Genomic DNA, 23,711 nt, shown 5'->3' with positions numbered 1-23,711 from the left:
ATACTGTGTCTGGCATCTGCAATGAGTACAGAAAGGGAAGAGGGGTGCTGAGAGAAGCTCTGTTGTACCTCCCTTCTCCTCCTATATCGCCACACAAAGCAGCCACAAACTAGGAGATTATAGAGGTATAAAAGAAAAAATGTTAACTTTACTGCTTTTATGTAGGTTCTGCTTTATGCTTATTCATATAAATCATCATTTGATTTAACTACCTCTTTTTAGGGTTATAGTCAACACACAAAATGTGTCACGGTATAGTCACTCGATAGAATTCTCTGTTCGAATTATCACTGGTGATTCCACAGGATATCAAAAACACACAGGACTGCAATCAGTAAACCTAATGTTTAATGTATTTATCAACAACACAGGCTTTATAAGGATATGAGTACACTGCAACATAAGCCTGGGCCTGAGCTCAGCTTAAGCCTAACTCACTCTTGCATCTACATTGCAATTGCTCAGACCTGAAGGCTGGGGGGTCGGAGCTCGAGTTAAGCCAGGACCCAAGGTCCAAGCCCTATTGTTTGGCAGCATAGATGCAGCCCTGCTTGACTCGGGTCAGTCAGAAGTATCCCACAGTTCCTTGGGACAATTTCCATAGTCCTTTCTATCCCAACAATCTGCAATCCACTCTATTGAAAACAGAAGAAAACACCCCGCGCCCCCGCCCCTTTGCGAATGGCAGTAGCTCAAGTCAGAGTTAACCCATTCTTCTCTGATTACCAATCTGCAAGCACACTATCAGAGAGCCTCTTGGGTTTGCAATGGAAAGTGAACTGATCAAGCCTTTTGTAAAGCGAACTGCTTCCTGGTCATAGGAGGACAGCCAGATTTTGGTGCAAGGCCAGTAAAATTGTGGACTTCAGCAAAAGCACCAGGAATGACCAACCGTACTAGCAGACAACTAAAAAGCTGGCAGCTCTGCAGGTTTTCTAGACAGGTGATCATTGTAGGGAGCATATTTAGAGGCCAAAGAACGAATACAAGAAGACCAGGGACAAGAACTGAACTTCAGGCAACCTGCCAATGACATGCCCATTTTATGATTACTTTGACTAGATCCTGGGCACTGTGCCCAGCATGGAGCCATCCAGGTTTCATGAGGACCTAGTGAGCTGGGATGGTGCCCTACTGGCCCCTGAAATCAGCATGGGAACTGATGGGAGCCAGCACCAGGCTCCCAGTCAGGAGCATGAAGTGACTCTTTTAACAGAACTAATCCCAGAGCAGTAACTACATGAGTAACTTTAGACATGTAAAAAGCAACAAAGAGTCCTGTGGCACCTTATAGACTAACATGTGAGGACTCTCCACTCCCATAAATCTTTGTACGAGCTTTGCAGGATCAAGCCCATGCTGCACAGCACAGATTTACAAACACGCAACATATAGGACACAAAGAAAGGCGATTCATTCCTTTGGTTCTGATCCTGCAAACACTTGCACGTCTTTAACTTTACACACACGAATAGACCCACAGTTTCTTAGTCAGAGTGCCAGAAATGACATGTTCTACACCTCAAAGTTCAGTGAAAACATAGAGAAAAGTATGTTACACTTTATTGTCAGAAGGAGTTTTGTTGGAGCTGACTTGTAATCAGGGGCGTCTCTAGGTATTTTGCCGCCCCAAGCACGGCAGGCAGGCTGCCTTCGGCGGCTTGCCTGTGGGAGGTCCCCGGTCCCGCGGATTCGGCGGCACGCCTGCGGGAGGTCTGCCGGAGCCGTGGGACCAGCGGACCCGCTGCAGGCATGCCACCGAAGGCAACCTGCCTGCCGCTCTCGCGGCGACTGGCAGAGCGCCCCCCCGTGGCTCGCCGCTCTAGACACGCGCTTGATGTGCTGGTGCCTGGAGCCGCCCCTGCTTGTAATAAATACAAATAGTATTAGAATGATGACTCTACTTAAACCTGAAACTCAGTAAATTTTCAATTCAGAAAAGTGACATCAATAATGATTTTTCAAATAATAAAACAGCTTTTTATGCAACATCATCATCTTTTTTCACAAATGTCGCATCCGTAAGATCTTAGTAAAATGTAAAACAGCATACCTAATTTAATATGAAAATATAAAAACATTTCCAAAGTGACTATCAAGTTTATTATGTTGACATTAACATAACGTCTACAAGCATTCTTAACAGCAGGGAATAATCATATGTGACTTAAAGATGGGCTAAAGAGGTTAAATTTTACCTGAACCGTTAAGTTGTTGCTAGTGTTTAAGACCTTTCTTTCAGCATCCTCAAATGCTTTTTGTAACCGTTGCTCCATGGTCTGAACAAACTTGCATGACTGTATGTTGTCTGCATGACCAACAAACTGCAGCTCTACAACAAGAATATTATGTGTGTGTTTTAGTGAAAATATATTCCTAGTCCGCATAACTCCTATAATGAGTCACACAAAATGATAAATTTAAGAAATTAAACAAGAGATAATAATATCATGTGAGGTTTGCTTATGTTTTTAAGCAGCATTACAAACAGTTTATCATTAAGATAAAATTCAAGAATTAAAATCTGTGATTAAAAGCATAAATAAAAGTGATATGTATGATTGCATGTTCTTGTTCAAAGGCTAAGGTACAAATGAAAAGCATTTTAAAACATGAATATCTTTAAAATCTTTAAAGATTTTAACCTCATAGAAAAGAAAAAAATCATACAGCTTCTCATTCTTTTTTCTCTGGATACTAGTATACTCAACAAGATATTTGTAATATATTTTATATGCTTATGAAATTTCTTTGAAATTCAAAATATGTCTTTACCGGCTGACCTGCTAGTGCAACACTTCACTTACTATATGGGGAATCAATCTGGAGACACAAGGTAAGTATGGACCAATTCCCCCATATTCTCCTATTACTCTGCACTGAGCACTGCAGTAGTGTCACAGAGAGGATAAAATGATAACCCAGGTTTAGGATGTTTGGAATCCAAGACCCCAATTGGTCCAGCAAGACCCTATATGCATATATGGGGCTCCCGGCATCATAGGAAATACATAATATGCTTCAGACTACATTTCACGCATTTAGTTCAAGATCTGAGGATTTCAAATATTTAAATGTATTAGGTCCAATTCGTCCCAGGTGTAACTCCACTGTTTTCAGCGGAGTTGCACCCGGGATAAAGATGTCCCACCATTCTCACATTTAAAGAAACAGGGCACAAACAATGGGTACTCCTGGAGGAATTTCTGTGCCACTGCGCAATGCAGAATTTTGCAGAAATTAACGTTGTGCATGCAGAATTTCCTTCCCCCCACGGAAATGGGCTGCAGTGCTGCTAGCCACCACTAGGGTCCACTGGTCCCGGCAGAGCCCAGTTCACACACAGAAGACACTGCTGGCGGGAGGGAGAGGGAGCTAGAGAGTTTCTGGCAACTGCAGTTCCCAGCATGCCCTGAGGGAAGGAGAGGGCGACATGCAGGAAACTCCATGTAAGCCTGGGACGGAGCATCAGGCTGTTTCTTTCTCTCTGTATCCCTGGGCGGGAGGGGGATAGGTGTCTGGGCAAGGGGCCCTGCAGCTGGACTCTGGGGAGGAGAGGGTTCGGGTGCATTGGCTGGGGGGGACAGCACAGGTGGTCTCTGAGGGAGAGGGGTTGTGGGGGTCTCGCCCCCTGGCTGGGCTTGGGGAGGGGGCATGGGAAGAGGGCAGAGAAACAGCAACTGGGTTGTCACAGGGGTTTCTTTAACTCTCTACTCCTGGGGGAAATTTTATGTGTGTCCGTATTGTTACAGACATACTTGCTGACAGGTATTTTGAAATAAATTACCAAAATAATTGAAACTGGCATGATTATGTAGTGTTATTTTGACAAATAACATTTGCAGAATTTTAAAATATTGTGCACAGAACGCCCCCAGGAGTAAATGGGACTGTACACATGGAACTGGGTACCAAATTTAGATCACTGTTTTCTCTGAGAGGAACTGATGGCTGAACTGACACTAAGTTGTGTAGTAGGAAGAGAGCCTGAGACATAAGCCCTAGGCCTGGTATGAGGCAGAACCTGCTCACAGAACCTGGCAAGAACAGGGCTGATATTGCAGAAATACACATTCCTAAGAAGTGCTAAGTACAGAGTACTCACACAAACACATCCCGATATCAAGGATGGTACAAAAACATTCCCCAAGGACACTGACCCATCATAAAAGACAAGGCCAGGATGACAGTGCATAACTTGTTTGTATTGGTATATAAAGATGTATCTCAGAGGGAGTGTCTTTGGCCAGCCTAGGGACAGTGGAAAGTCCCGCCACTGGCTGAGCTGCATCCACTGTTACGGGCATACATGTCTTAGTATCCTCATAGAGTGCTTGGTGCTATTACCATGCTTCATTAACAATAATTCTGGCTGGGCGCCTTCGTACCTTAACAGATCTTGTGGTCACTGGCGGTTCGCTCGAGGGGTGCTATGCCAACTATCTGCGCAGAGCTGGGACAGGAAGAACACACACACGCAGCCAACTATCTAACCACAAGTTGTGCAATTGTTACACCAGATATGTGATTTTGTTACTTGCCTGTTTTCAGCTGGAAGTGGTATGCAGGTAATGGATTCCATGGCAAGGCCAGTACAGCAACAGACTGAAGATTTGGCACATGCTGCTTTATGTCCGCTGTGGTGTTGCTAATACCATAAGCAATGAGCATTTCAATAACAACAGCAGGTATAAAAACCAACCTCCCCTTCGTAACGTAGTAACCAACTGTCACATTGTTTGATTGTTCCAGAATTTCAACCTAAAACACACAGGGAAAATGTCTTTTTTAATTTCCATTTTAACTACTACGCTATTGGATTTTTTTCATTCTGAATGGGATTTCCTAGAGGTTTTGCATGCAATCTCCTTTAGGGCAGGAGGGAAGCAGGTGGTGCAATATACAGTAATTTTAATTTTGAATCAAAATCTAAAGTTCCCATCCTGAAAACCCTGGCACATGAGTAACTTCACACACAAGAAGTTCCACTAAGTTGTCATGTGTGTGTCAATGTTTGCAGGCTCAGGACCAAAAGAGTGTAAGGATAAAATTGTTTACTGCCTGACCCCCTGACTTCACTTGGGGCTCTGTTCTGTGCACTCAGCGCTCTCTCGACAGGCAAAGCTATCATTGCCATTAGCAGACGTTCTGGGCACAGACCAACAGCAAAATGAGCACAACAGTGAGCCACAGCAAAGAACAGGAATAGATAGAAAAATTTTGCCCCAAGAATGTACAATTTCTTGGGTTGTTAGGCTCAAAACTTGTCCTAGCACTACATCAAGCTGGGCTCCTCCATTAAAGGGGAGAGGAACACAACCCAGAAGGAGAGGAGTGACAGTACAGCTACTCTGCAGCCTGTATAGCCATCACTGGGTACAAGCTCTAAGCTCACTACTGCCATCTTCCCCAGGCTACTTAGCATGTGAAAGGGAAAGGAGAAATCTGCAGAGTTACAGCTCCACAAAAAAACGGACTTTCCACAATTTATTCAAATAGGATGATTTTTGTCCTTCCTCCATCATTTTTATCAATGTTCCCTTTTTGTGTCTTTACTTACAGCCAATATGCTGTAAGCAGAGCTGTGCAAAGAACCCCCTGTTTATAGTAATGGGAGCTCCATCCTTCACTTTATACAGAATATGGCTCTAAGAATCTATTTCATTCTGGACTTACATTCCCAATAACCCAGAATTTCATGTCATTTACACGGAAAGTAATGAACATGCCACTCTCATTAATTTTAGTAGAAATTGTTTTCTCCCAACTGCAGAGTTTTTTTGTCACTGTAGAAGCGAATGCATGAGGTACTAGGCTTCCAAAGTGGAGGATGGATTGACAGCAGTGACAACCCATTTACTGGCCATGCTGTTGCAGCTGATCCATATTAAGCTGTGGAAGCACTTGGCTCTCTACATGGCTGTACTCATTCCTGGCCTTCAAGAGGAAGAAGCTGCTGCTGTCAGTAGCCATCTCCCACAATGTGCCAAAGAGACAACTGCCTCTCTTCCCCCTTTTTGCCTTTTAAAATAAAATGACAGCCACCATAAAAGTACCCCTAAAATTATTAGAGCCCACATAGTGTTTGGGCCACCCCTGCCTTTCTTCCCTGGGAAAGTTACCAAAAGCCATGCACTTTTCTCCAAAACAGATTGCCACCTCTGCAATGCACCCAATTTCTGCAAATAAAATTCCCCCCTTGACTTGCCCACAAAGCAGCCCAATAAAGTTGCAGCCAGTTTTTTAAAAATAAAAAAAATTAGGGGCTTTTGTAGAAAAGACCGTTTTATTTCTGGCTTAAAGAAGATTAATAGAAATGCTGTATCTTCAGAACAACAAAAACCGGACTGCAAATGACAAAGAAATACTGTATACACTCGTATTTACAGTTAGCCTGCTAAACTCAGCTACAAAGAGTTATACAACAATCCATTACATCAGAACTTATAGAAAAACAAGTTAAATAAAATCTAACCATAAAAAAGAGAAATGCAAGCTAAAGTAAATCTTTGTCCCTTGAAATGCTGAATTGCCATTTGGACTTAATCATATCAGTGAAGTTCTCAGATGCATAGAGAACTGTATTATTTAAAGACCAAAGTAAACTCTCCAAAACATATCAGTTTGCCATTAATTGCACGCACAATCAAAACAGTCTGTTGTTATTAAACAATAATGATGTTATGAACGTTTTTGGGAAAAAAATGTTTTCATCTTTATCTGTCATTGGCAATAAAATTTAAAAGCATCAGAATGTGTAATTCTAAATCCTTTTTTTTTTAAGCTCCAAACACGAGTTTTCTGCTTTTTTGTTTTTGTTTTTGGGCCAGGGCAGGCCTTGATGAGATGAAAGAGAAGGAAAAAAATTTGGGTAAACTATGGGGTTAAATATGCTAACTATTGCATAGACAAAAACAAGCCTGCCATATGCCATGCATCTTGTCTCTCACACATTTGGCAGCCCTGAGAGCTCTCACATCCAGCAGGGCTGCAGGAAGGGTCTGCTGGCCATCAAGGGCCATTGCAGCACCTGCTGAGCAACCAGCCAGGCAGCCTCTGCTTCTCATTACACTGCTCCCTCTGCTAGAGCCAAGTGGATAAGGAACAGTGGGGAAGAGAAGATGATGACTCCCTCAGCCGCCCAGTAGTTAATACCATCCTTAGAATATCTAGCACCAGTTCCTGGACTGAATTCCATTCAGTACACAATTCCATCAAAGGGTACCTGGTTCTGCATATCACAAACACAAACTACTGAGTTTTGTGGGTCTTGGAGGCCTTATGCCTTTTTGTTTGAATTGGGTCTAAGGCAGATGAGATGAGATACAGGAGTTAGAAACTAACTAGGATGCCCTTAATTCATATTATTAAAAACACAAAAAACAAAACAAAAACAAAATCTTTCACAGACTACTAATATTCAGTACAAAGGTTGTTTTCCCCCCCTTTCCCTCCCCCAAAAAAGACTTATTTTACTATATAAGCTAACTAAACTTGCTTACTTGAGCATTGACATTTTGGTTGAAAGCTTGTCTCAATGCTTGGGTGAGTCCTTTTGTCACATTCTCTTTTAAGGAATTGCTGATCAGCAGCCTTCTTGTGTTCAGGAACAGAACTGTCGAACAACACCAAGTTACACATTAGTTTGAAACATCAATATGCTGTTTGCTGAGGGTTGGTTTATTTTTTCTTCTAATTTTGATCACAGTCATTCAGTCATAACTCAAAGAGGATCCAGTAAGAAGCCATGCTGTGCATCTGGTACACAGAAGTTAAATACTGCAAATACAGGTCTTCTGGGGGTACATCAACTCATCTAGATATTTGTCTAGTTTTACAACAGGTTACATAAAAAGCACTAGCCAAGTCAGTACAAACTAAAATTTTATACAATGACTTTTTTATACTGCTCTATATACTATACACTGAAATGTAAGTACAATATTTATATTCCAATTGATTTATTTTATAATTATATGGAAAAAATGAGAATAAGCAATTTTTCAGTAATAGACACTTTTGTATTTTTATGTCTGAGTTGGTAAGCAAGTAGTTTTTAAGTGAGGTGAAACTTGGGGTATGCAAGACAAATCAGAGTCCTGAAAGGGGTACAGCAGTCTGGAAAGGTTGAGAACTATTGCACTACACCACCAACTTAAGTCCCTTATACAGTAACTCCTCACTTAACATTGTAGCTATGTTACTGAAAAATGCGACTTTAAGCAAAACAATGTTAAGCGAATCCAATTTCCCCACAAGAATTAATGTAAATGTGGGGGTTAGGATCCACGGAAATTTTTTTCACCAGACAAAAACTATTTATTTTAGATATAGATATACACACACTATATGTTTTAAACAAACAATTTAATACTGTTCACAGCTATGATGATTGTGAAGCTTGGTTGAGGTGGTGAAGTTAGAGGGTGGAAGAGGGTGGGATATTTCCCAGGGAATGCCTTGCTGCTAAATCAGTGGTTCTCAAACTTTTGTACTGGTGACCCCTTTCACATAGCAAGCCTCTGAGTGTGACCCCTCTCCATATAAATTAAAAATACTTTTTTATATATTTAACACCATTATAAATGCTGGAGGCAAATCAGGGTTTGGGGTGGAGGCTGACAGCTCGTGACCCCCCATGTAATAACCTTATGACCCCCTGAGGGGTCCCGACGCCCAGTTTGAGAACCCCTGTGCTAAATGATGAACTAGCACTCGGCCTAGCCCTCAAGGGTTAACACTTTGTTAATGTAGCCTCTCACTCCACAAGGCAGCAGGAGTGGAGGGGAGGGGAGATAGCATAGCAGACAGAGACAGACACACACCTTGTGTGTGGGAGAGAGAGAGGAGGCGGCTTTGGGAGCAGCTCCAAGGCAGAAAGCAGGAGCAGCACATGGCAGTGGGGGGAGGGACAGCTGCAATTGCTAGCCTGCTGGGCAGCTGCTGCACAGGGAACTTAGGGGAGCGGGAAGCTGATAGGGGGGCTGCTGGTCCACCCTGGTTCCAAGCCCCCACCAGCTAGCTGCAACGGGCTGCTCTTCCTGCAAGCGGGGGACAAAGCAGGCGGCTGCCAAACTACTAGAAGGAGCATGGCACAACTTTAAAGGAGCATGTTCCCTAACTGATCAGCAAGGTAACAACCAAACAACATTAACCGGAACAAATTTAAGTGACGAGTTACTGTACTGGCAAAAAATTATTTCTGAGGACCCATTCAATTTACTATTCTTAGGAGTGGCCTTACCTTAACTTTAAGAAACCAAGAACAGAGTCATGACAAGTGGTGCTATTATCAGAAATTTAGTACAGTATGTCAACATGTGACAATAAAATATTTTGAAAATGTATGATATGAAATTTTTCTGTATGTAGGAGTTTACAGAATGACATACCATTCCATATCAGAACAAAAGTCTATCTAGTATATTAACCTGTCTCAATCTGTTACCTCTGCCCGTCACTGCAGAGGAAGGAACAAACTATCATAATGTGCTTGACCACCATGCAGCTTACCTCCTTTAAGCATATATACGGTGGAATGTAAAAGTATATACATGAATCTATTATCTATATTTACTAACCTCACCATCACCTATCTTTTATTTGGCTTGTTAGTGTAGTCATCCCCATTGTATCTAATCCCCACATTTATCATCATAGCCCTTAAGTTATTTAGTAAACTAACCAGTATTTAAACAACTTTTCTATTTATAATGAACTATACTTCATACAAAACTAATGTATTTCTAATCAAACAAGCTGAGTATAGAGCCATACCTGATTTAACCATAAGGTTACTGGACAGCTGGCATTCCGGAGAGGAAACTGTTGTCACATTAGCGAAAGTTGCAATTGCAGTTGTAGGAGCAGCAGAATTGTTTTCCACTGGAGCAGGAGGGAGCCTAGTTGTTTTCGCTGATGCTGTAATAGATGTCAAAGCTGCTGTAATTGTCAGTGGATATGCAGTTGATGTTTTGGTGATTTCTGAGCTTGTGAATTTCTTGGTGTCAGGTACTGTGGTTTCTATCTGTCTTTGTGTGTGTGTTGCGGATGTCAGTGTGGAAGCTGTGACTGTGCTAACTTTATTGGTTAGAAACATAACAGTGGTGTGGGGGGGTGATGTAGGTGTGTGTCTTGGTGCAAACGGAAAGTTTGTATGTGCTGGTACTGTCGATGTCATTTTTGAGGCACTGTTATTTTTTGCTAGTGTTGATATCAATGTGCTTAATGCTGTCAGAGACAGCAAAGGTGCATTTTCAGTGCCTAGAGAAAACAAGGACGAAGTTGGCGCAGATTTTCCTGTTACTGAGTTTGCTTCTGAAGTTGCTACTGTAGGTATTGCACCCGCCGACACTGAAGGTAGCACTGTAATGACAGAATGGGTAAAGTTGGTTGTTGGCAAAAAAGCAGAGGTTATTTGTGTTGGTGATGCATGGACAGAAGTTATGATGACTGACTGCAAAGCATTGGTGGTAAGTGTTTGCGATGGGGTGCCATTGGTAGATTCATTAGGTACAGCAACTGTAATTAGACTATCACCTGTACCATTTGCATGCCATGTCTCTGTACTAAACGTAGCTTGTTTTTGAATAACGCTAGTCAAGTGACTAGGTGGTTCTGAAACAGAGCTGTTTGTAAAGTCTGTCAAATTTCCAGAAGTCATGTATTTTTCTGTAGTTAGAATAGATATCGGTGTTGAACTTGAAGATTGTTTGGCTACTGGAAAAGAAGAAATTGTTGGTTGTGTACCACTGATAGAACTAATTTCATTATTAACTGAGACAATCAAGTTGTCAGTGAATTGAGAAGCCAATGGTAGCTCAGATTGTGTTGTGTATAAGGCTTTTGTTGATGAAGAGACATTTTCACCATGGGTTGTCTGAGATTTCAGAGTGCTAGAAGCAGTACTTGTATCATCAGCTGAAAAATCCTTCACTGTAGGCAAATACCGATGGGGGGATATTTCAAAGTTTGCAGTGAAGTTAGTGTCCCTGAGAGTGAAGAATTCAGTAACATTTTGAGTTGTGTCAATATCTTTTTTTGACTGTGCTGCGGGTAGTACTGTAGTGGTAGCATGGGACGAATACTGAACACTAGACATTTCCAGGGCAGATGAACGTATGTTAAATTGTGTGAAATTGGGTGTCTTAATTTCAGTCAAAGGTGAAGTTGAAACATTTTGATTAGATGTTGCAGGTGTAGATGTTTCTAAAGTTACAGAGATAGAAGCAGTTTGTTTGTTTGTAACATCATTTATTTGCGGTTGCAGACCTGAAATTGTTGAATATGGGGCGTGATACCCAGTTTCTAATGAAGAAGTGCTTAGAGAAACTTCTATTATTGGAACGTTGGTTGTTTCTTTTACTGACAGAACACTAACACCAGCTGAAGTAAGCATGGCTGTAGTAGTCCATTGAGAAGCTGAAGCAGTAATTATAGGTATCTTTGTAGTATCTAAACTGCTTTCAGAGGCAGCATTTGAAATACCAGAGAAAGCTGATGCTGCGCTGTGTGGGGCTTCTGTTGCTGGAACAAATGGTGGCAATGCATATAATTCTGAAGGCACAATAGTGGTCCATGGTTGTGTATCATCTGTGATTGAAACTTGATCAGTGGAAAAATCAGGTTTATTTAAAGCTGGTAGAGGGGCATATTCTTTATATGGAGTGACAATGGTGAATGCTCCTGTATTTGTTTCTTCATTTTCTGTTAAGTCTACAGCTGGACTTTCTCCATTAATAGCTGAAATCTGTGAAGTTGTAGAATTATGAATAGCAGGTGTATCTTTAATAGTGAACACAGATTTTGAAAGGCCTGTATTGGGAGTGGATAATAATACTGCAGATGTAGTAACAGAACCGATGATTTCTGTTTTCAAAATACTTTCATGCAGCATTGTTCCTGTTGTGTGTTTGCTGGCTCGAGTTTCTGGAGAAACTCTGGAACGTTGAGATCCATAAGAAAGGACATTGTTAGCATGTATGTTAGTGTACACTTTGGCTGTACTACCTGTTTCAAAAGACTGATGGGGTGTCTCTCTAACTGAAGAGCCATCAAAAGGTTGCAAAGTATGTTCAAAATCACTTGATAATACCACTGTATTTTCCTCATAAACTGTATCAGTTACCTCTTTTCCAAAAACTTGACTGATTGACACTGTTGAGTGAAGGGACGAAATATTTATTAGAGGGAATGTAGCAGTGTTCTCATAGGCCGGCATTGAGTTTGTTGCATTGCTAGTATGTGCTATAATATTAAAAGTATGATTTGTCACAGTTATTAAGGAGGATTCTTTATCTGTTGAATAAGGAAGTGTGGTTTTTCTGAAAAGAAAGTCTGATATACTTGTAGGTGCTGGTGGTGGAACTATTGCATTGCTAGTGCTTATTGCATTGCTAGTGCTTATTGCATCTGGAATAAATGTTCTTGGCACAGTAAAGGGAGACCTAGTTTCTGTTGAATGGGAGATTCCCATTGGGCTATTAGAAGCTGGTGATAAAAATATTGCCTTGGTAGAACCCAACATATCATTAGTTGATGTGGAAGACTGATGATTTGTCACTTTTGGCAATGCAGATATAGTGCCCACGGTATGAAAGAATGAAGTACTAACCATTGGAATCTCTGATTTACTATTAAAAGCTGGTGATGATGCAGCTGGGCTGACGACACTCTCTCTGTCAGTCACCACTGCCTTGAATGGCAGATTGGTGGGTATTGCTCCAGAAGAAGACACATTATCTGTTGAGTGAGACAATGAAGTTCTTTCAGTAGGAAGCCATGACACAGTTTCAGAACCTATTGGTAGGAAAGACTGAGAGGATATTACTGACAGTGAAGTAGGAGAGTGTGCAGATAGTAGGGACGTACTTTCTGAGGGTGACACTCTTCCCATTGTCTTTGTGGAATGTCTCATTGTTGATCCAAAGCTCTTAAGTGATGTGGTACCTGTGACCTCTTTGGGACCCCTTCTGGATAATGTGTGATTCACTATACTGGAATTTACAGCAGTGACTGTGCTTGGTGGATTATCTCTGCTTGCACTAAAATGAGAGTCAGTTGAATCTATGTGGAAGGAACTTTCAGTATCTGTGGATAAAGGCACTTTGGTGGGTAGTACAGTCAACTTAGAAAAGATAATGGTATGAGGTGATTGTATTACCAATGAAGAAAATGATGGTGATGGAACAGTTGCAAGAATGTCTGATCCTGATGTGCTTTCTTTTGAAATGGAAGGTGTTTCTAATGATGTTAGCTGAGATGGCACAGCAGTACTTGAATGTGTCATTGATGGTTTTTTGGACAATGTGGCAAACATACTGATTTGAGGCAAACCTGATACAATAGCTGTTTCATCTACATCTTGAGATGATGACCTCACTGGTGATTCAGCTGAAACTTCAGCAGGCTCCTGGGATGCACTATTTCCACTGCCTTGGTAAAGAGTGGGCGAAAAATTAGTTTGATCCATAGTTCTGGCGCCAGTCAGTGTTCTTTTTATTATCTGAAGCAAGTTTGCATTCTCCAATGTTTGTCTCATTGACATGTCAGCCATTGAGGAAGACTTAATATCTGTTGAAGGCCATGTTGGTGAAAATATAGATCTCCAGTTAGCAAGAGACTCTGTAGAGGGGGCAACATTTGTTTGGTGTTGTTTGGTACCTGTAAAACAATAATTAAAATGAATATTTTGCAAAAAAGTGTTATCTTGATACACTACACCAGTGAATCTGAACAGGACATGTTTAATCCTAGGTAAATGACATTTCTTTGTGTTGGAAGGACATAATGAATAAACAATCAGACACAGTTAAAAAATATGAACATGAGAAGTGCAATATGAGTAAACATAACTGTCTCATTGTTTCATTATACAGAAAAATAAAAGATAACGCCAAGCTTTACTTACAGTGATAATACAAAATAATTACGGATATTGCTCATAAACTAGGATGGCTTAACCTACTAGGAAGCTAACTTGTTGCACTTGAGACAAATTCTGATGTTATCATCCTCATACTGTGTCAAAATATTATATGCAGTGTAGTTATAACCATGTTGGTCCCAGGATATTAGAGACAAAAGGTGAGATAATATCTTTTATTGGACCGGCTTCTGCTAGTGAGAGAGAAGCTCAAATGCTCGTCTCTCCCACCAACAAAAGCTGGTCCAATAAAAGATATTACCTCACCTACCTTGCCTCTCAAAATATTATGTAAGATGTTAGGGTTTAGAAGCAGCTATACAGAGGGAATGGATTCTGACAACCAAACATCACTGACTTAGCATACTGTACATTATGGGAATAGAGTCAAAATTGGTTGGGTTCCTCTATGAAGCGTCTGTACATGGTCATCTTGCCAGCTCTAATAACATGTGTAATTATAGGCAGAGAGGCAAGAAAATATAACAGGGATGAAATTGATTAAGGAGGGATTAAAAACAAATGAGGAAATTAAACTCCTTATTTGATATGTGCAGATGTATAAAACATCTCTAGCACCAATTTATTTAGCATTCTACACCATATTGTCCCTAGGCTTTGTTTTCTTAAAATGATTAGACAGTTAGCTTAAAAATCACAATTTGGAAAATCTTACATTCTTTTTATTTTAATTATGACTCAATCAAGATCAAAATTAACATTTTCTTGTTGTTTTTCATGAGATAATCAATCAACTAAAGCTCATCATTTTCCTTTTCCATTTCATTGTCAGCCAGATTGTGGCCCAGCCTATGTACCCAGGCCATAAAAGGGAGCAGACCCATCCCCTGTAATGTGCGTGGGTAATGATACTACAGATATAACAAAACTGGTCCTTTCCTCGCACATAGATACACATTGCTATGTGACTTCAACCAATGTTGGAGTAGATGCTACAGACCTCCTACTCCCCCTTGAAACCACTTATAAACTTGAAGTGATAGCTTGTAATTTTAACAGTTTTCAATACATTGCACCCCTCAGTCAACTGAATAAGAAGTAGGCAGGGCATTGGCTCAGCCCCACAATAAGCCAGTCAGTGCAGCTGAGCCAGCCCGGGAGGAGATAATCTACTACCAGTAGGGGCCAGTGCAGATCATGACACCGCTGAAATAAGTAAGGAACATGGAAGATATCATGCCTGTCTTAGGCCACTTACTGGGGATTGATGCTGCTGCAATCGATGCAGCGGGGGTTGATTAGAAGGTCTAGCGAAGACACGCTAATTCGACCTCAGAGTGCTGTCTGGTCCATTCCAATACTCCACCAGAACAAGAAGAGTAAGGTAAGTCAACAGGAGAGCATCTCCCGTCAATGCAGCGTGATGTGAACGCTGCAGTAAGTTGACCTAAACTACAGCGACTCCAACTACGTTATTCACATAACTGGAGTAGCGTAACTTAGGTCAACTTACCCCGGTAGTGTAGACAAGGCCTTAGGCTCAATTCCTTCTCTGTGCAGCATCTGTGCTACACATTGTTCTGTATACATACACACAGGTCAGAATGGATGATCAAAGTACTTCCTACTGGTCTTAAGTCTGTGATTCTATTACTCTAATCCTGTAGGGGGGAGGAATAGCTCAGTGGTTTGAGCATTGGCCTACTAAACCCAGGGTTGAGAGCTCAATCCTTGAGGGGGCCATTTAGGAATCTGGGACAAAAATCTGTCTGGGGATTGGTCCTGCTTTGAGCAGAGGGTTGGACTAGATGACCTCCTGAGGTCCCTTCCAACCCTGGTATTCTATGATTCTATTTGGTCTCCAACCCACCATATATACAGATCTTCCATTCAAAACACTTTAATTACAGATACACACAAGTGGCCACCAAAGTACTGCAGAGTAAAAGGTAATTCAGATTAGTTTATTACTAACTCAATATTATTGTTTACCATATAGCAAACATCTTATTGTGAAAATTAAATGCAGAGTCCAAACTATTTTGAAACAAGTATTTCCATTTAGCATTAACACACTGTAGTTAAGCTAATATCATGTCCAACCTAGCATTTTCAAATTACAGGGATTAAAGACCTTTCCTCATACCATATTGTTTAAGAACTGTATTGTATCATGATGAGAAATGGCTTTGTTGCAACATATGCTGAGAATAAAGCATCCAGATACAAATTATTTTAGGGAAGCAGCATACTTAATTGGAATGAGAGAAAGAAGAGAATATTATGCACCAATATGAAATCCTCAGATATTTCCTAAATATAGGCAGCAAAATATTATATAGGGGAAAATTAGTTTAAATTATTGTACTTACAAAGAGCTAGATTTTGCTCTTCAGTACAGTCCTGTGTCGGAAGTATTACATAAACCACACAATCCCAGGGGGAGCCCTGAGAGGCAATGTGACTCACACAACCCTATGTCTACAATACAGACGTTACGCCTATTGTTCTTCCCTCAACTGATTGAAAAATACCTTGCATCCACACACAAAAGGGCTTCCACAAATTATCGGGGAAGCAACAATCACAAGTCACAAGACTGAAATGCCTGCAAGCTGAATAGAAACTTTTTAAAAACACCATAATAGAGGCTCAAATTAAATGTATACCTCAAATTAAAGAGAATAATAAGAGGACCAAAAAATTGGCTCCATGGCTAAACAGAGTCAAAGAAGTGGTTAGAGGCAAAAAGAGATCCTTTTAAAAAAAAAAAAAAAAGGAACTCTGGCAAGTCAAGTGTAGGAGTACAATTAGGCAGGCCAAAAAAAAATTTGAAGAGCAAATACCAAAAGACTCAAAAACTAACAGAAAAAATATGTTTAAGTACATCAGAAGAAGGAAGCCTGCCAAACAATCAGTGGGGCCCCTGGATGATTGAGGTGCTAAAGGAGCACTCAAGGAAGACAAGGCCATTTCAGAGAAGCTAAGGGCTTGTCTACACTGGCACTTTACAGTGCTGCAACTTTCTCGCTCAGGGGTGTGAAAAAAACACCCCCGAGTGCTGCAAGTTTCAGCGCTGTAAAGTGCCAGTTTAGACAGTGCTCCAGTGCTGGTAGCTACACCCCTCGTGGAGCCAAAGCCTTCTGCATGGTTTACATCAGGGGTTGGCAACCTTTCAGAAGTGTTGTGCTGAGTCTTTATTTATTCACTCTAATTTAAGGCTTTGCGTGCCAGTAATACATTTTAACGTTTTTAGAAGGTCTCATTCTATAAGTCTATAATATATAACTAAACTATTGTTGTATGTAAAGTAAATAAGGTTTTTAAAATGTTTAAGAAGCTTCATTTAAAATTAAATTAAAATGCAGAGCCCCACGGACCAGTGGCCAGGACCCGGGCAGTGTGAGTGCCACTGAAAATCAGCTTGCGTGCCGCCTTCGGCACGCGTGCCATAGGTTGCCTACCCCTGGTTTACATTATACAAGACTCACCTATCTTGTGTGTATCTGCCTTCTGAAGATGACTCCTAGAGGGAAACACTGAGAGATAGATTTATTTTTTTTCTGAAGGCTTTGCTTTCTAGAACATCAGAATACATCAACATCAATCCATGTATGATCTGTAACATTCTCTCTCTCTTCCTCTGTTCCTTCACACTTGAAGGTTATCATTCTCATCAGCACCATACAAGAGATACTGTAGACTTGAGAGAGTGTCAAACTTACATTATCACAGTTTGACACATAGATGAAAGCATGGCATAACTTAGAGTAGCAAAAAACAAATAAGAATGTCATCTGCTATGGAGTTATCTGCTGTTTCTCTTACACAACTTATAGCTACCCAGCTCCAGTCCTTTTCTCCTCACTTTAAAGTAAAGTATTTTTCTATGCCAGCTGGTAATTTTTCTTTTACATCCTTTGGTGAACAAAATCGCCCAGGCATCCACACTCATTCTGTTGAATGATGGGGGGTTTACAGAACTACTTACCAGGTGTTCTTTAGGCAGATTCAAAAGGCTGTCACACTGCTGCTGTGAAATTTCTTATGATTCCATCTGGCTACCAGTGCATTTCTAGAAACATCTCCCACTCTTACATAACTCACCATCTTCCATTAGCGAGCAGCTGGGGTACTCGGAAAGTGAGAGAATCCTCCCAATGTGTGGAGTTTAATCTCAAGTGCATGTACATTAGGGCAACTCCTTTCCTAGTTGAGCATGGATGGATTAACATAAGCACCTACTGTTCTGAGATCAAGTAATATGCAAACAGAGACTCAAGTAATAAAAAAAAAAAAAGACATAAAATGTGCATGTGAGTGGTGGGCAGAACACACCAAAATGGGACAGAAAGAAACAGCTGCAGAGACGAGGAAGGAGAAACAAAGAAGCAAAAATGAGGAGAGACCAACAAATAAAAATGCATGCCAGGTTCCTTCATACAGGTTGGGGCAACACTTCCTTTGAAGGCCCTGGCCGTATGTTTAGTAGCAACTGGAGAGGAGAGGACCAAATCCTATCTTTGTCTATGGCATAACTACACCTATAACTGGCTTTGGGGGAACCTCAAATGCTTGTTATCACTGCAGATATACAAGGAGCATAAATGACTATACTTCTTGAAATATAGTATGACACATATATCAAAGCTGTGTGGGAAGTTTGGAAGACTTATGTGTAAGGGGACAGAGTTATGGAAGGCTAAGAAAGCATGCAGGAAAAGCTTGAACCTAATACTCAGGAGATCAGTGCACAAATTTGAAGACAGAGCTCTGGAAAAGAAAGATAACCTTAGCTGTAATCTTTTTTAATGGAGAAGATATGGAAAAAAACAGGAGACATGGGGACCAATAAAAATGCAGTTCCAGGAGAGCAGACAGGAAATTACTGGAGCATGGCTAAGATTTTGGCAGTGGGGACAAACAGGAAAGGAAGAATTGTGGAGACTCTATACAGAAACAATGTGGCAGGATTTGGCAAGGGCGTAGATGTGAGAGAAATGGAGTGGAAGAGTGTCAGCAACAGCAGAGAAAGTGGGAGAGTAGAGGATTTGGAGGTGGAGTTGTAGCCATGTAGAATTCAATGTGGTGAGAAGACATCCAGGCAGAGATATAAGAGATGGGTGGAAAAGTGGGACTAGACAGAGGGTGAAAGCTCAGGAAGAGGAGAGGTAAAGTAAAGAGTGTGATGCAGCTGAACCCTTAGGTGGTCCTGCTCTCTCCTAGAAGGAGAGACTAGAGGAAGAGTGGAGAGGGCTAAGGAATAAATCCCTGCAGCACAACAGCAGACACAGAGAGGAGGAAAGAGATGGAGCTATTGGAACAAATGTTCAAAGACTGGCTAAAAAGCAAACAGGAGAACCAAGAAAAAATAGCACCTCAGAAGCTCAAGGAAGACATTTTGAATAGGAGTGAATATTCAACACTATCAAAGAGAAGCAGAGAAATAAAGAATATTAATTAAGGGCAGAATGTATTTAGTTGCAGGGTGAGAGCAGGCATAATGACTATCAACATGCATTTGATATTAAAATTCAGATAAATAACAGCCAGAAAAGTATAAGTACATGGTCAGGTTTGAGCAAGATCCTAATGAGGCAAAGACATTGAGTTGTAGCATTTACACACAAGTTGTGGTGTGCTGCCTTCTGGAACATGAAATCTTTCACAGGCTGTCCCAGGAAGCAAGGAGACCAGAACAAGACACATGAAGGAACAGAGATGGCCTGATGGGACATGCGTGCATGAGTTGCAGTGGTAGCACCTGGAGACAGCTTTAGTAAATCCACTGAAATTAAAATTCCTTCCGCATTTACAACTTGTTTCAGATTAACAGCCTATGAAAATGCAGATTAGCATAGTTAATTACAGCGGTAAAATGTCTGCCCAGGAGAAAATGTGACCTTTACAATCTACCAGCAACTCTAACACTTGGCAAAAGCAGCTAAAAAGCAAATTGAACTGACTATGAAATTAAAAACTCTGTCCTGAGAACTCTGTACTCACTTAAATTACACACCGAACAATAGTTTGTACATTTCATTAGTTATTTATCCTATTTAGGATGACCTTTTGTTCTATCATACTCCAGGCTATTGACTTACTGTCTTCCTCTTAGGGCTAAAACCCACTTAGCAGTGAACTCATTAAAACAACCATTATTGATTAATAAACTTTTTCATTTTCAGTAACAGGAAATATTTCAAAATGTGCCAAGGCAGGAAAGAGAAACCAATCAATTCCAGAGAAAGTTATGAATTTTCACCTATACAAACAAACGCAGGGCTCAATCGTGAGCTCTCCTGTGACCTGCATAGAGAAGTAAGAGTGCATAAGGAGCCTCCTTACCTTAGGTCCTCACCCAGACAATGAGTGGCCACTCTCTCCTCTGGGCTGGCAGGGGTGTGAAGTGTGTGAAGCTTTGGCTCTGCCCCCCAGTGCACCTGCTCCTATACCACAGCTGATGCAGACAGGAAAGTAACCTGTGCCATCAAAAAGGATGTTGAGATTATGTTTCCCTGGAAAAAGGGGGAAGCCCCAGGACCACAGTCTGGTTCCTGCCCCGCTCCTAAGGCAGTGCATATAAGCACTGCCCCTTATACAGGCTGGATTCTAAGGTTTCAGCCCAACCTACAGTAAAGTTGACTATATTGAAAAAAGGTTACAATCAACAAAAATGCATGTGTCTGCATGTCCATAAAAACCTTGCCTTTCTGTACAATGGTTAGATCAGGCCATCACATATGCAAATTGCTTACTTATAGAACTGAGATTTGAAAACTTGGCCCTATTTGCTGTATGGTGTTAGAAGCCAGGGAATATGAAAAAAACCTAGTTGCGGTGTACATATTCTACACTAGATCAGGTAAGGAATGGCTTCAGTCCCTGCTCCACGCTAGCGAACCTACCTATTCAGTCTGTCAATTAGAGACTCCATCTCCCATAAACTCATCAGGGCAGGCCTTTAAGCAAGAGGAGGAAATAGCTTGGGGTTTCTCATAAAAAATATTTTCTCTTTCTTCCAGTCTAGGACAGAACTGAGCCTGGAGACTCTCAGAACCAGCCAGACTGAGAGGTCAAGAGAAAATGGGGAATAGACTACTTTATTCCTGTCAGAGTACTGCACCCCTCAGAAAAGACTGTTTGCATTTTCTATTGATTTACAGTGACTGAAAGGATCCTGCCCGGGTCCTTGGCAGTAGATTCTACATAGTGATCCAGTTCTGAGGAAAGCCTGTGTTTTACCACTCTGGAAACCAAATGGAGCAGAGAGGCTCCATGCTGGGAGTCTGCTGCACGAAATAGTGGCATAGTTTTTCTTTTGTGCCATTTTTTCCTTTTATTCTATGGCTCAACACCACAGCCCCAGGATGGCCTTTTACAAGTCCCTGCAAGAAAACTACCAAATACAGTACGCAAGTTCAATATCTGACACCCCACTTCTCAAATTTAAAAAACCCCCAAACACCAATTCTTCATTGGGTAGACGCATCTATTAATAAGACAAGAAACAGCTCAATGTTTTAGTCATTTGGAGTCTGGACTTCTTCAGGTGATGTGATAATCCTGGAATCAGCTTAAATGACTTAAACCAGATTTCCACTTTTATTGGACTGAGTTACTTTTCAATGTATATTCAGGTCATCAAGATTTATTTATTCAGCTTTACTAACTATATCTACTTGAAGCTCTAAGTGCAATACAAAATATATTTAAAGTAGTTTTTAATAAAATATCAATAATAAATATCAAAATAAGGCACTAAAATAAGGACTTTCACCCACAGATCATAAAAGAAAAAAAACCTCAGCTCTCCTACAATATCTTCCTAACCTAAGACAACTTCCCTATGCAAGCCTCTTTCATCCACCAATCAGCCTCTCTCTTCCCTTTCCCAAGAAAGCCTAGGAGATCAAGTAGGTTGTTCCAGCATGTCCTGAAGGTCCCCAGCTCTGGTTAACTATGGAAGGAAGTGAACTCCAAACCAAGGACCCCTCTCAGAGAATGCCACTTCTGTCCTGTTTGCTTGAATGCTTCAGATGATCTCAACTGTCACGATAAGACACAAAACCAATCAGCCTCTCAGATAGCCAAACTATAGAATGCTCTAAAGGTCTACATCAACACCACAGACTATGTGGAAATCAGTTGGTAACCAGTGCAGACCATGGAGCAGATGTAATGTGGCCTCTTTAAACCTGTTTTACAAGGTAAGCACTGCATTCTGCACAAGCTGTAATATCTGAATGGTTTGAAGATACAATCCCCATGCAGAGCACATTGCAATGATCTAATTTTGAGTTGACAAAGGCATAGATAATGGTGTGGGGCTCTCTGCATCTGAAGGGAAGAGATTAATTCTCTTTTGACACATAGCACCTAAAGGAAGTGCTCTTAACAACTGCTGCTTACCTGGGAGTCCAGCAAGATGCCCAGGCAATGAATTATGGAAACAGAGGATGGACACATCCTGTTAATCATGAGTGCCAATATAATTTCAGCTATTTTCTCCATTTGCTTCAATCCTACAAGGTTATCTCAGTCATGTTTAGGTACAGCCTCTGCCAGACAGCCAATTCAATTAAATTTTATTAACTTGCATATGACATATGTCTTTTGCTAATACAAAAAGAAAAACATATGCAATCTAAAACAGCAGCAACATCCATATAATACTCATAATGTCACTCAGAACATAATAAAATCTCTCTTCTTCAGCACAACGCAGAAAAGGGCAAAATTGCCACCAATTTGCTTATTACCAAGGATTGAGAAAAAACTAAAAACCTTATTATTTTGTATACAAAAGAGGTAAAATCTAGCATGCTCTCAGAAGCTGGAAAATTCTACAATCCAAATGATAATGAGGTAGAACTTCCAATGCTCCAGATTTACATGGGCAAAAATGAAGATGTGAAGGAATTTTTCCATATCTACCTTTTAAGGATAGCAGTTTAAGGATAGGAGTCTTAACTGAGTATATGCCCGACATAAAAAAAATGATTTGATAACTCATTCAAATGTGGTTCAAAAACATGAGCCCTCTTCAAAGTAGAAAACCAAAAGGCAAACATAGAATCATGAATCATAGCTAGATGTTCTTGTTGGATAGTATCAGTCGCTCTTTGTTAGGATATAGATATTCAGGCCTGTCTGCAAAGGCCTATACTTTAAGAATTTAGGTGCATTCTTATCACTTAGCTAGTTATAGAGGTATAAAAGAAAGAATCAAAGATCACTGTCTGTGTAATGGCCTTCTCTTACTTTGACAGTCTGAGGCCTGGTTCTTCGGCTAAGCAGCAAAGGCAGCCATAAGCTGGGAAGTGTATGGTCACATCCTCACATTCCAAACTAGTCACATTGAAATAAGGTGCTATTGGGCTATTAGGAATACAATCCTGCCCTGATATTTATCACCTCCAGAGAAAGGGAAGAGCCTAGAAGATAGCATCCTGTCTGGCAAGAACTCACTTATCAATAGACACAGCTGGAAAACCCTTATGTCTGTATAGATGTAGTTGTGAAATCCTCACTTCTGTATTGTTTTGTATGTTTACTTGCATGGTCTCTGTCTGGTTCTGTAATTGTTTCTGTCTGCTGTTGGGTGTAAACTACTGAAGGTGGTGAAATATAATTGGTTAAATAACCATGTTACAATATGTTAGGATTGGTTAGTTAAATTTCAGTAAAATGATTGGTTAAGGTATTGCTAAGCAAAACTCAGGTTTTACTATATAGTCTGCAGTCAATCAGGAAGTGTGTGTGGTGGGGGAAATGGGAACAGGGACTGGGGTTGGGGGAATTGGGATCATGTTTTGCTAAAGGG

At 40.8% G+C, this 23,711-nt stretch overlaps 1 protein-coding gene across 2 annotated transcripts in view; it reads right to left on the bottom strand.

The window, feature by feature from the left end:
• Positions 1–23,711, bottom strand: part of KIAA1549L (KIAA1549 like) — a 211,914-nt gene that overhangs the window by 85,580 nt on the left and 102,623 nt on the right. For both annotated transcript variants that reach the window (XM_039539040.1, XM_039539039.1), the window contains 4 exons: positions 9,778–13,662; positions 7,503–7,615; positions 4,542–4,761; positions 2,199–2,332 (listed from right to left, as the gene is read on the bottom strand). In XM_039539040.1, coding sequence (XP_039394974.1) covers positions 2,199–2,332; positions 4,542–4,761; positions 7,503–7,615; positions 9,778–13,555 — 4,245 coding nt within the window. In that variant the 5' untranslated portion in view covers positions 13,556–13,662. The remainder of the gene's footprint in view (positions 1–2,198; positions 2,333–4,541; positions 4,762–7,502; positions 7,616–9,777; positions 13,663–23,711) is intronic.

The sequence above is a fragment of the Mauremys reevesii genome, linkage group 4, assembly GCF_016161935.1.
Source record: "Mauremys reevesii isolate NIE-2019 linkage group 4, ASM1616193v1, whole genome shotgun sequence".
NCBI classification, from domain to species: Eukaryota; Metazoa; Chordata; order Testudines; family Geoemydidae; genus Mauremys; species Mauremys reevesii.
Note: the sequence above shows the minus strand (reverse complement) of the source record. Positions and strands in the feature narration are given on the sequence as shown.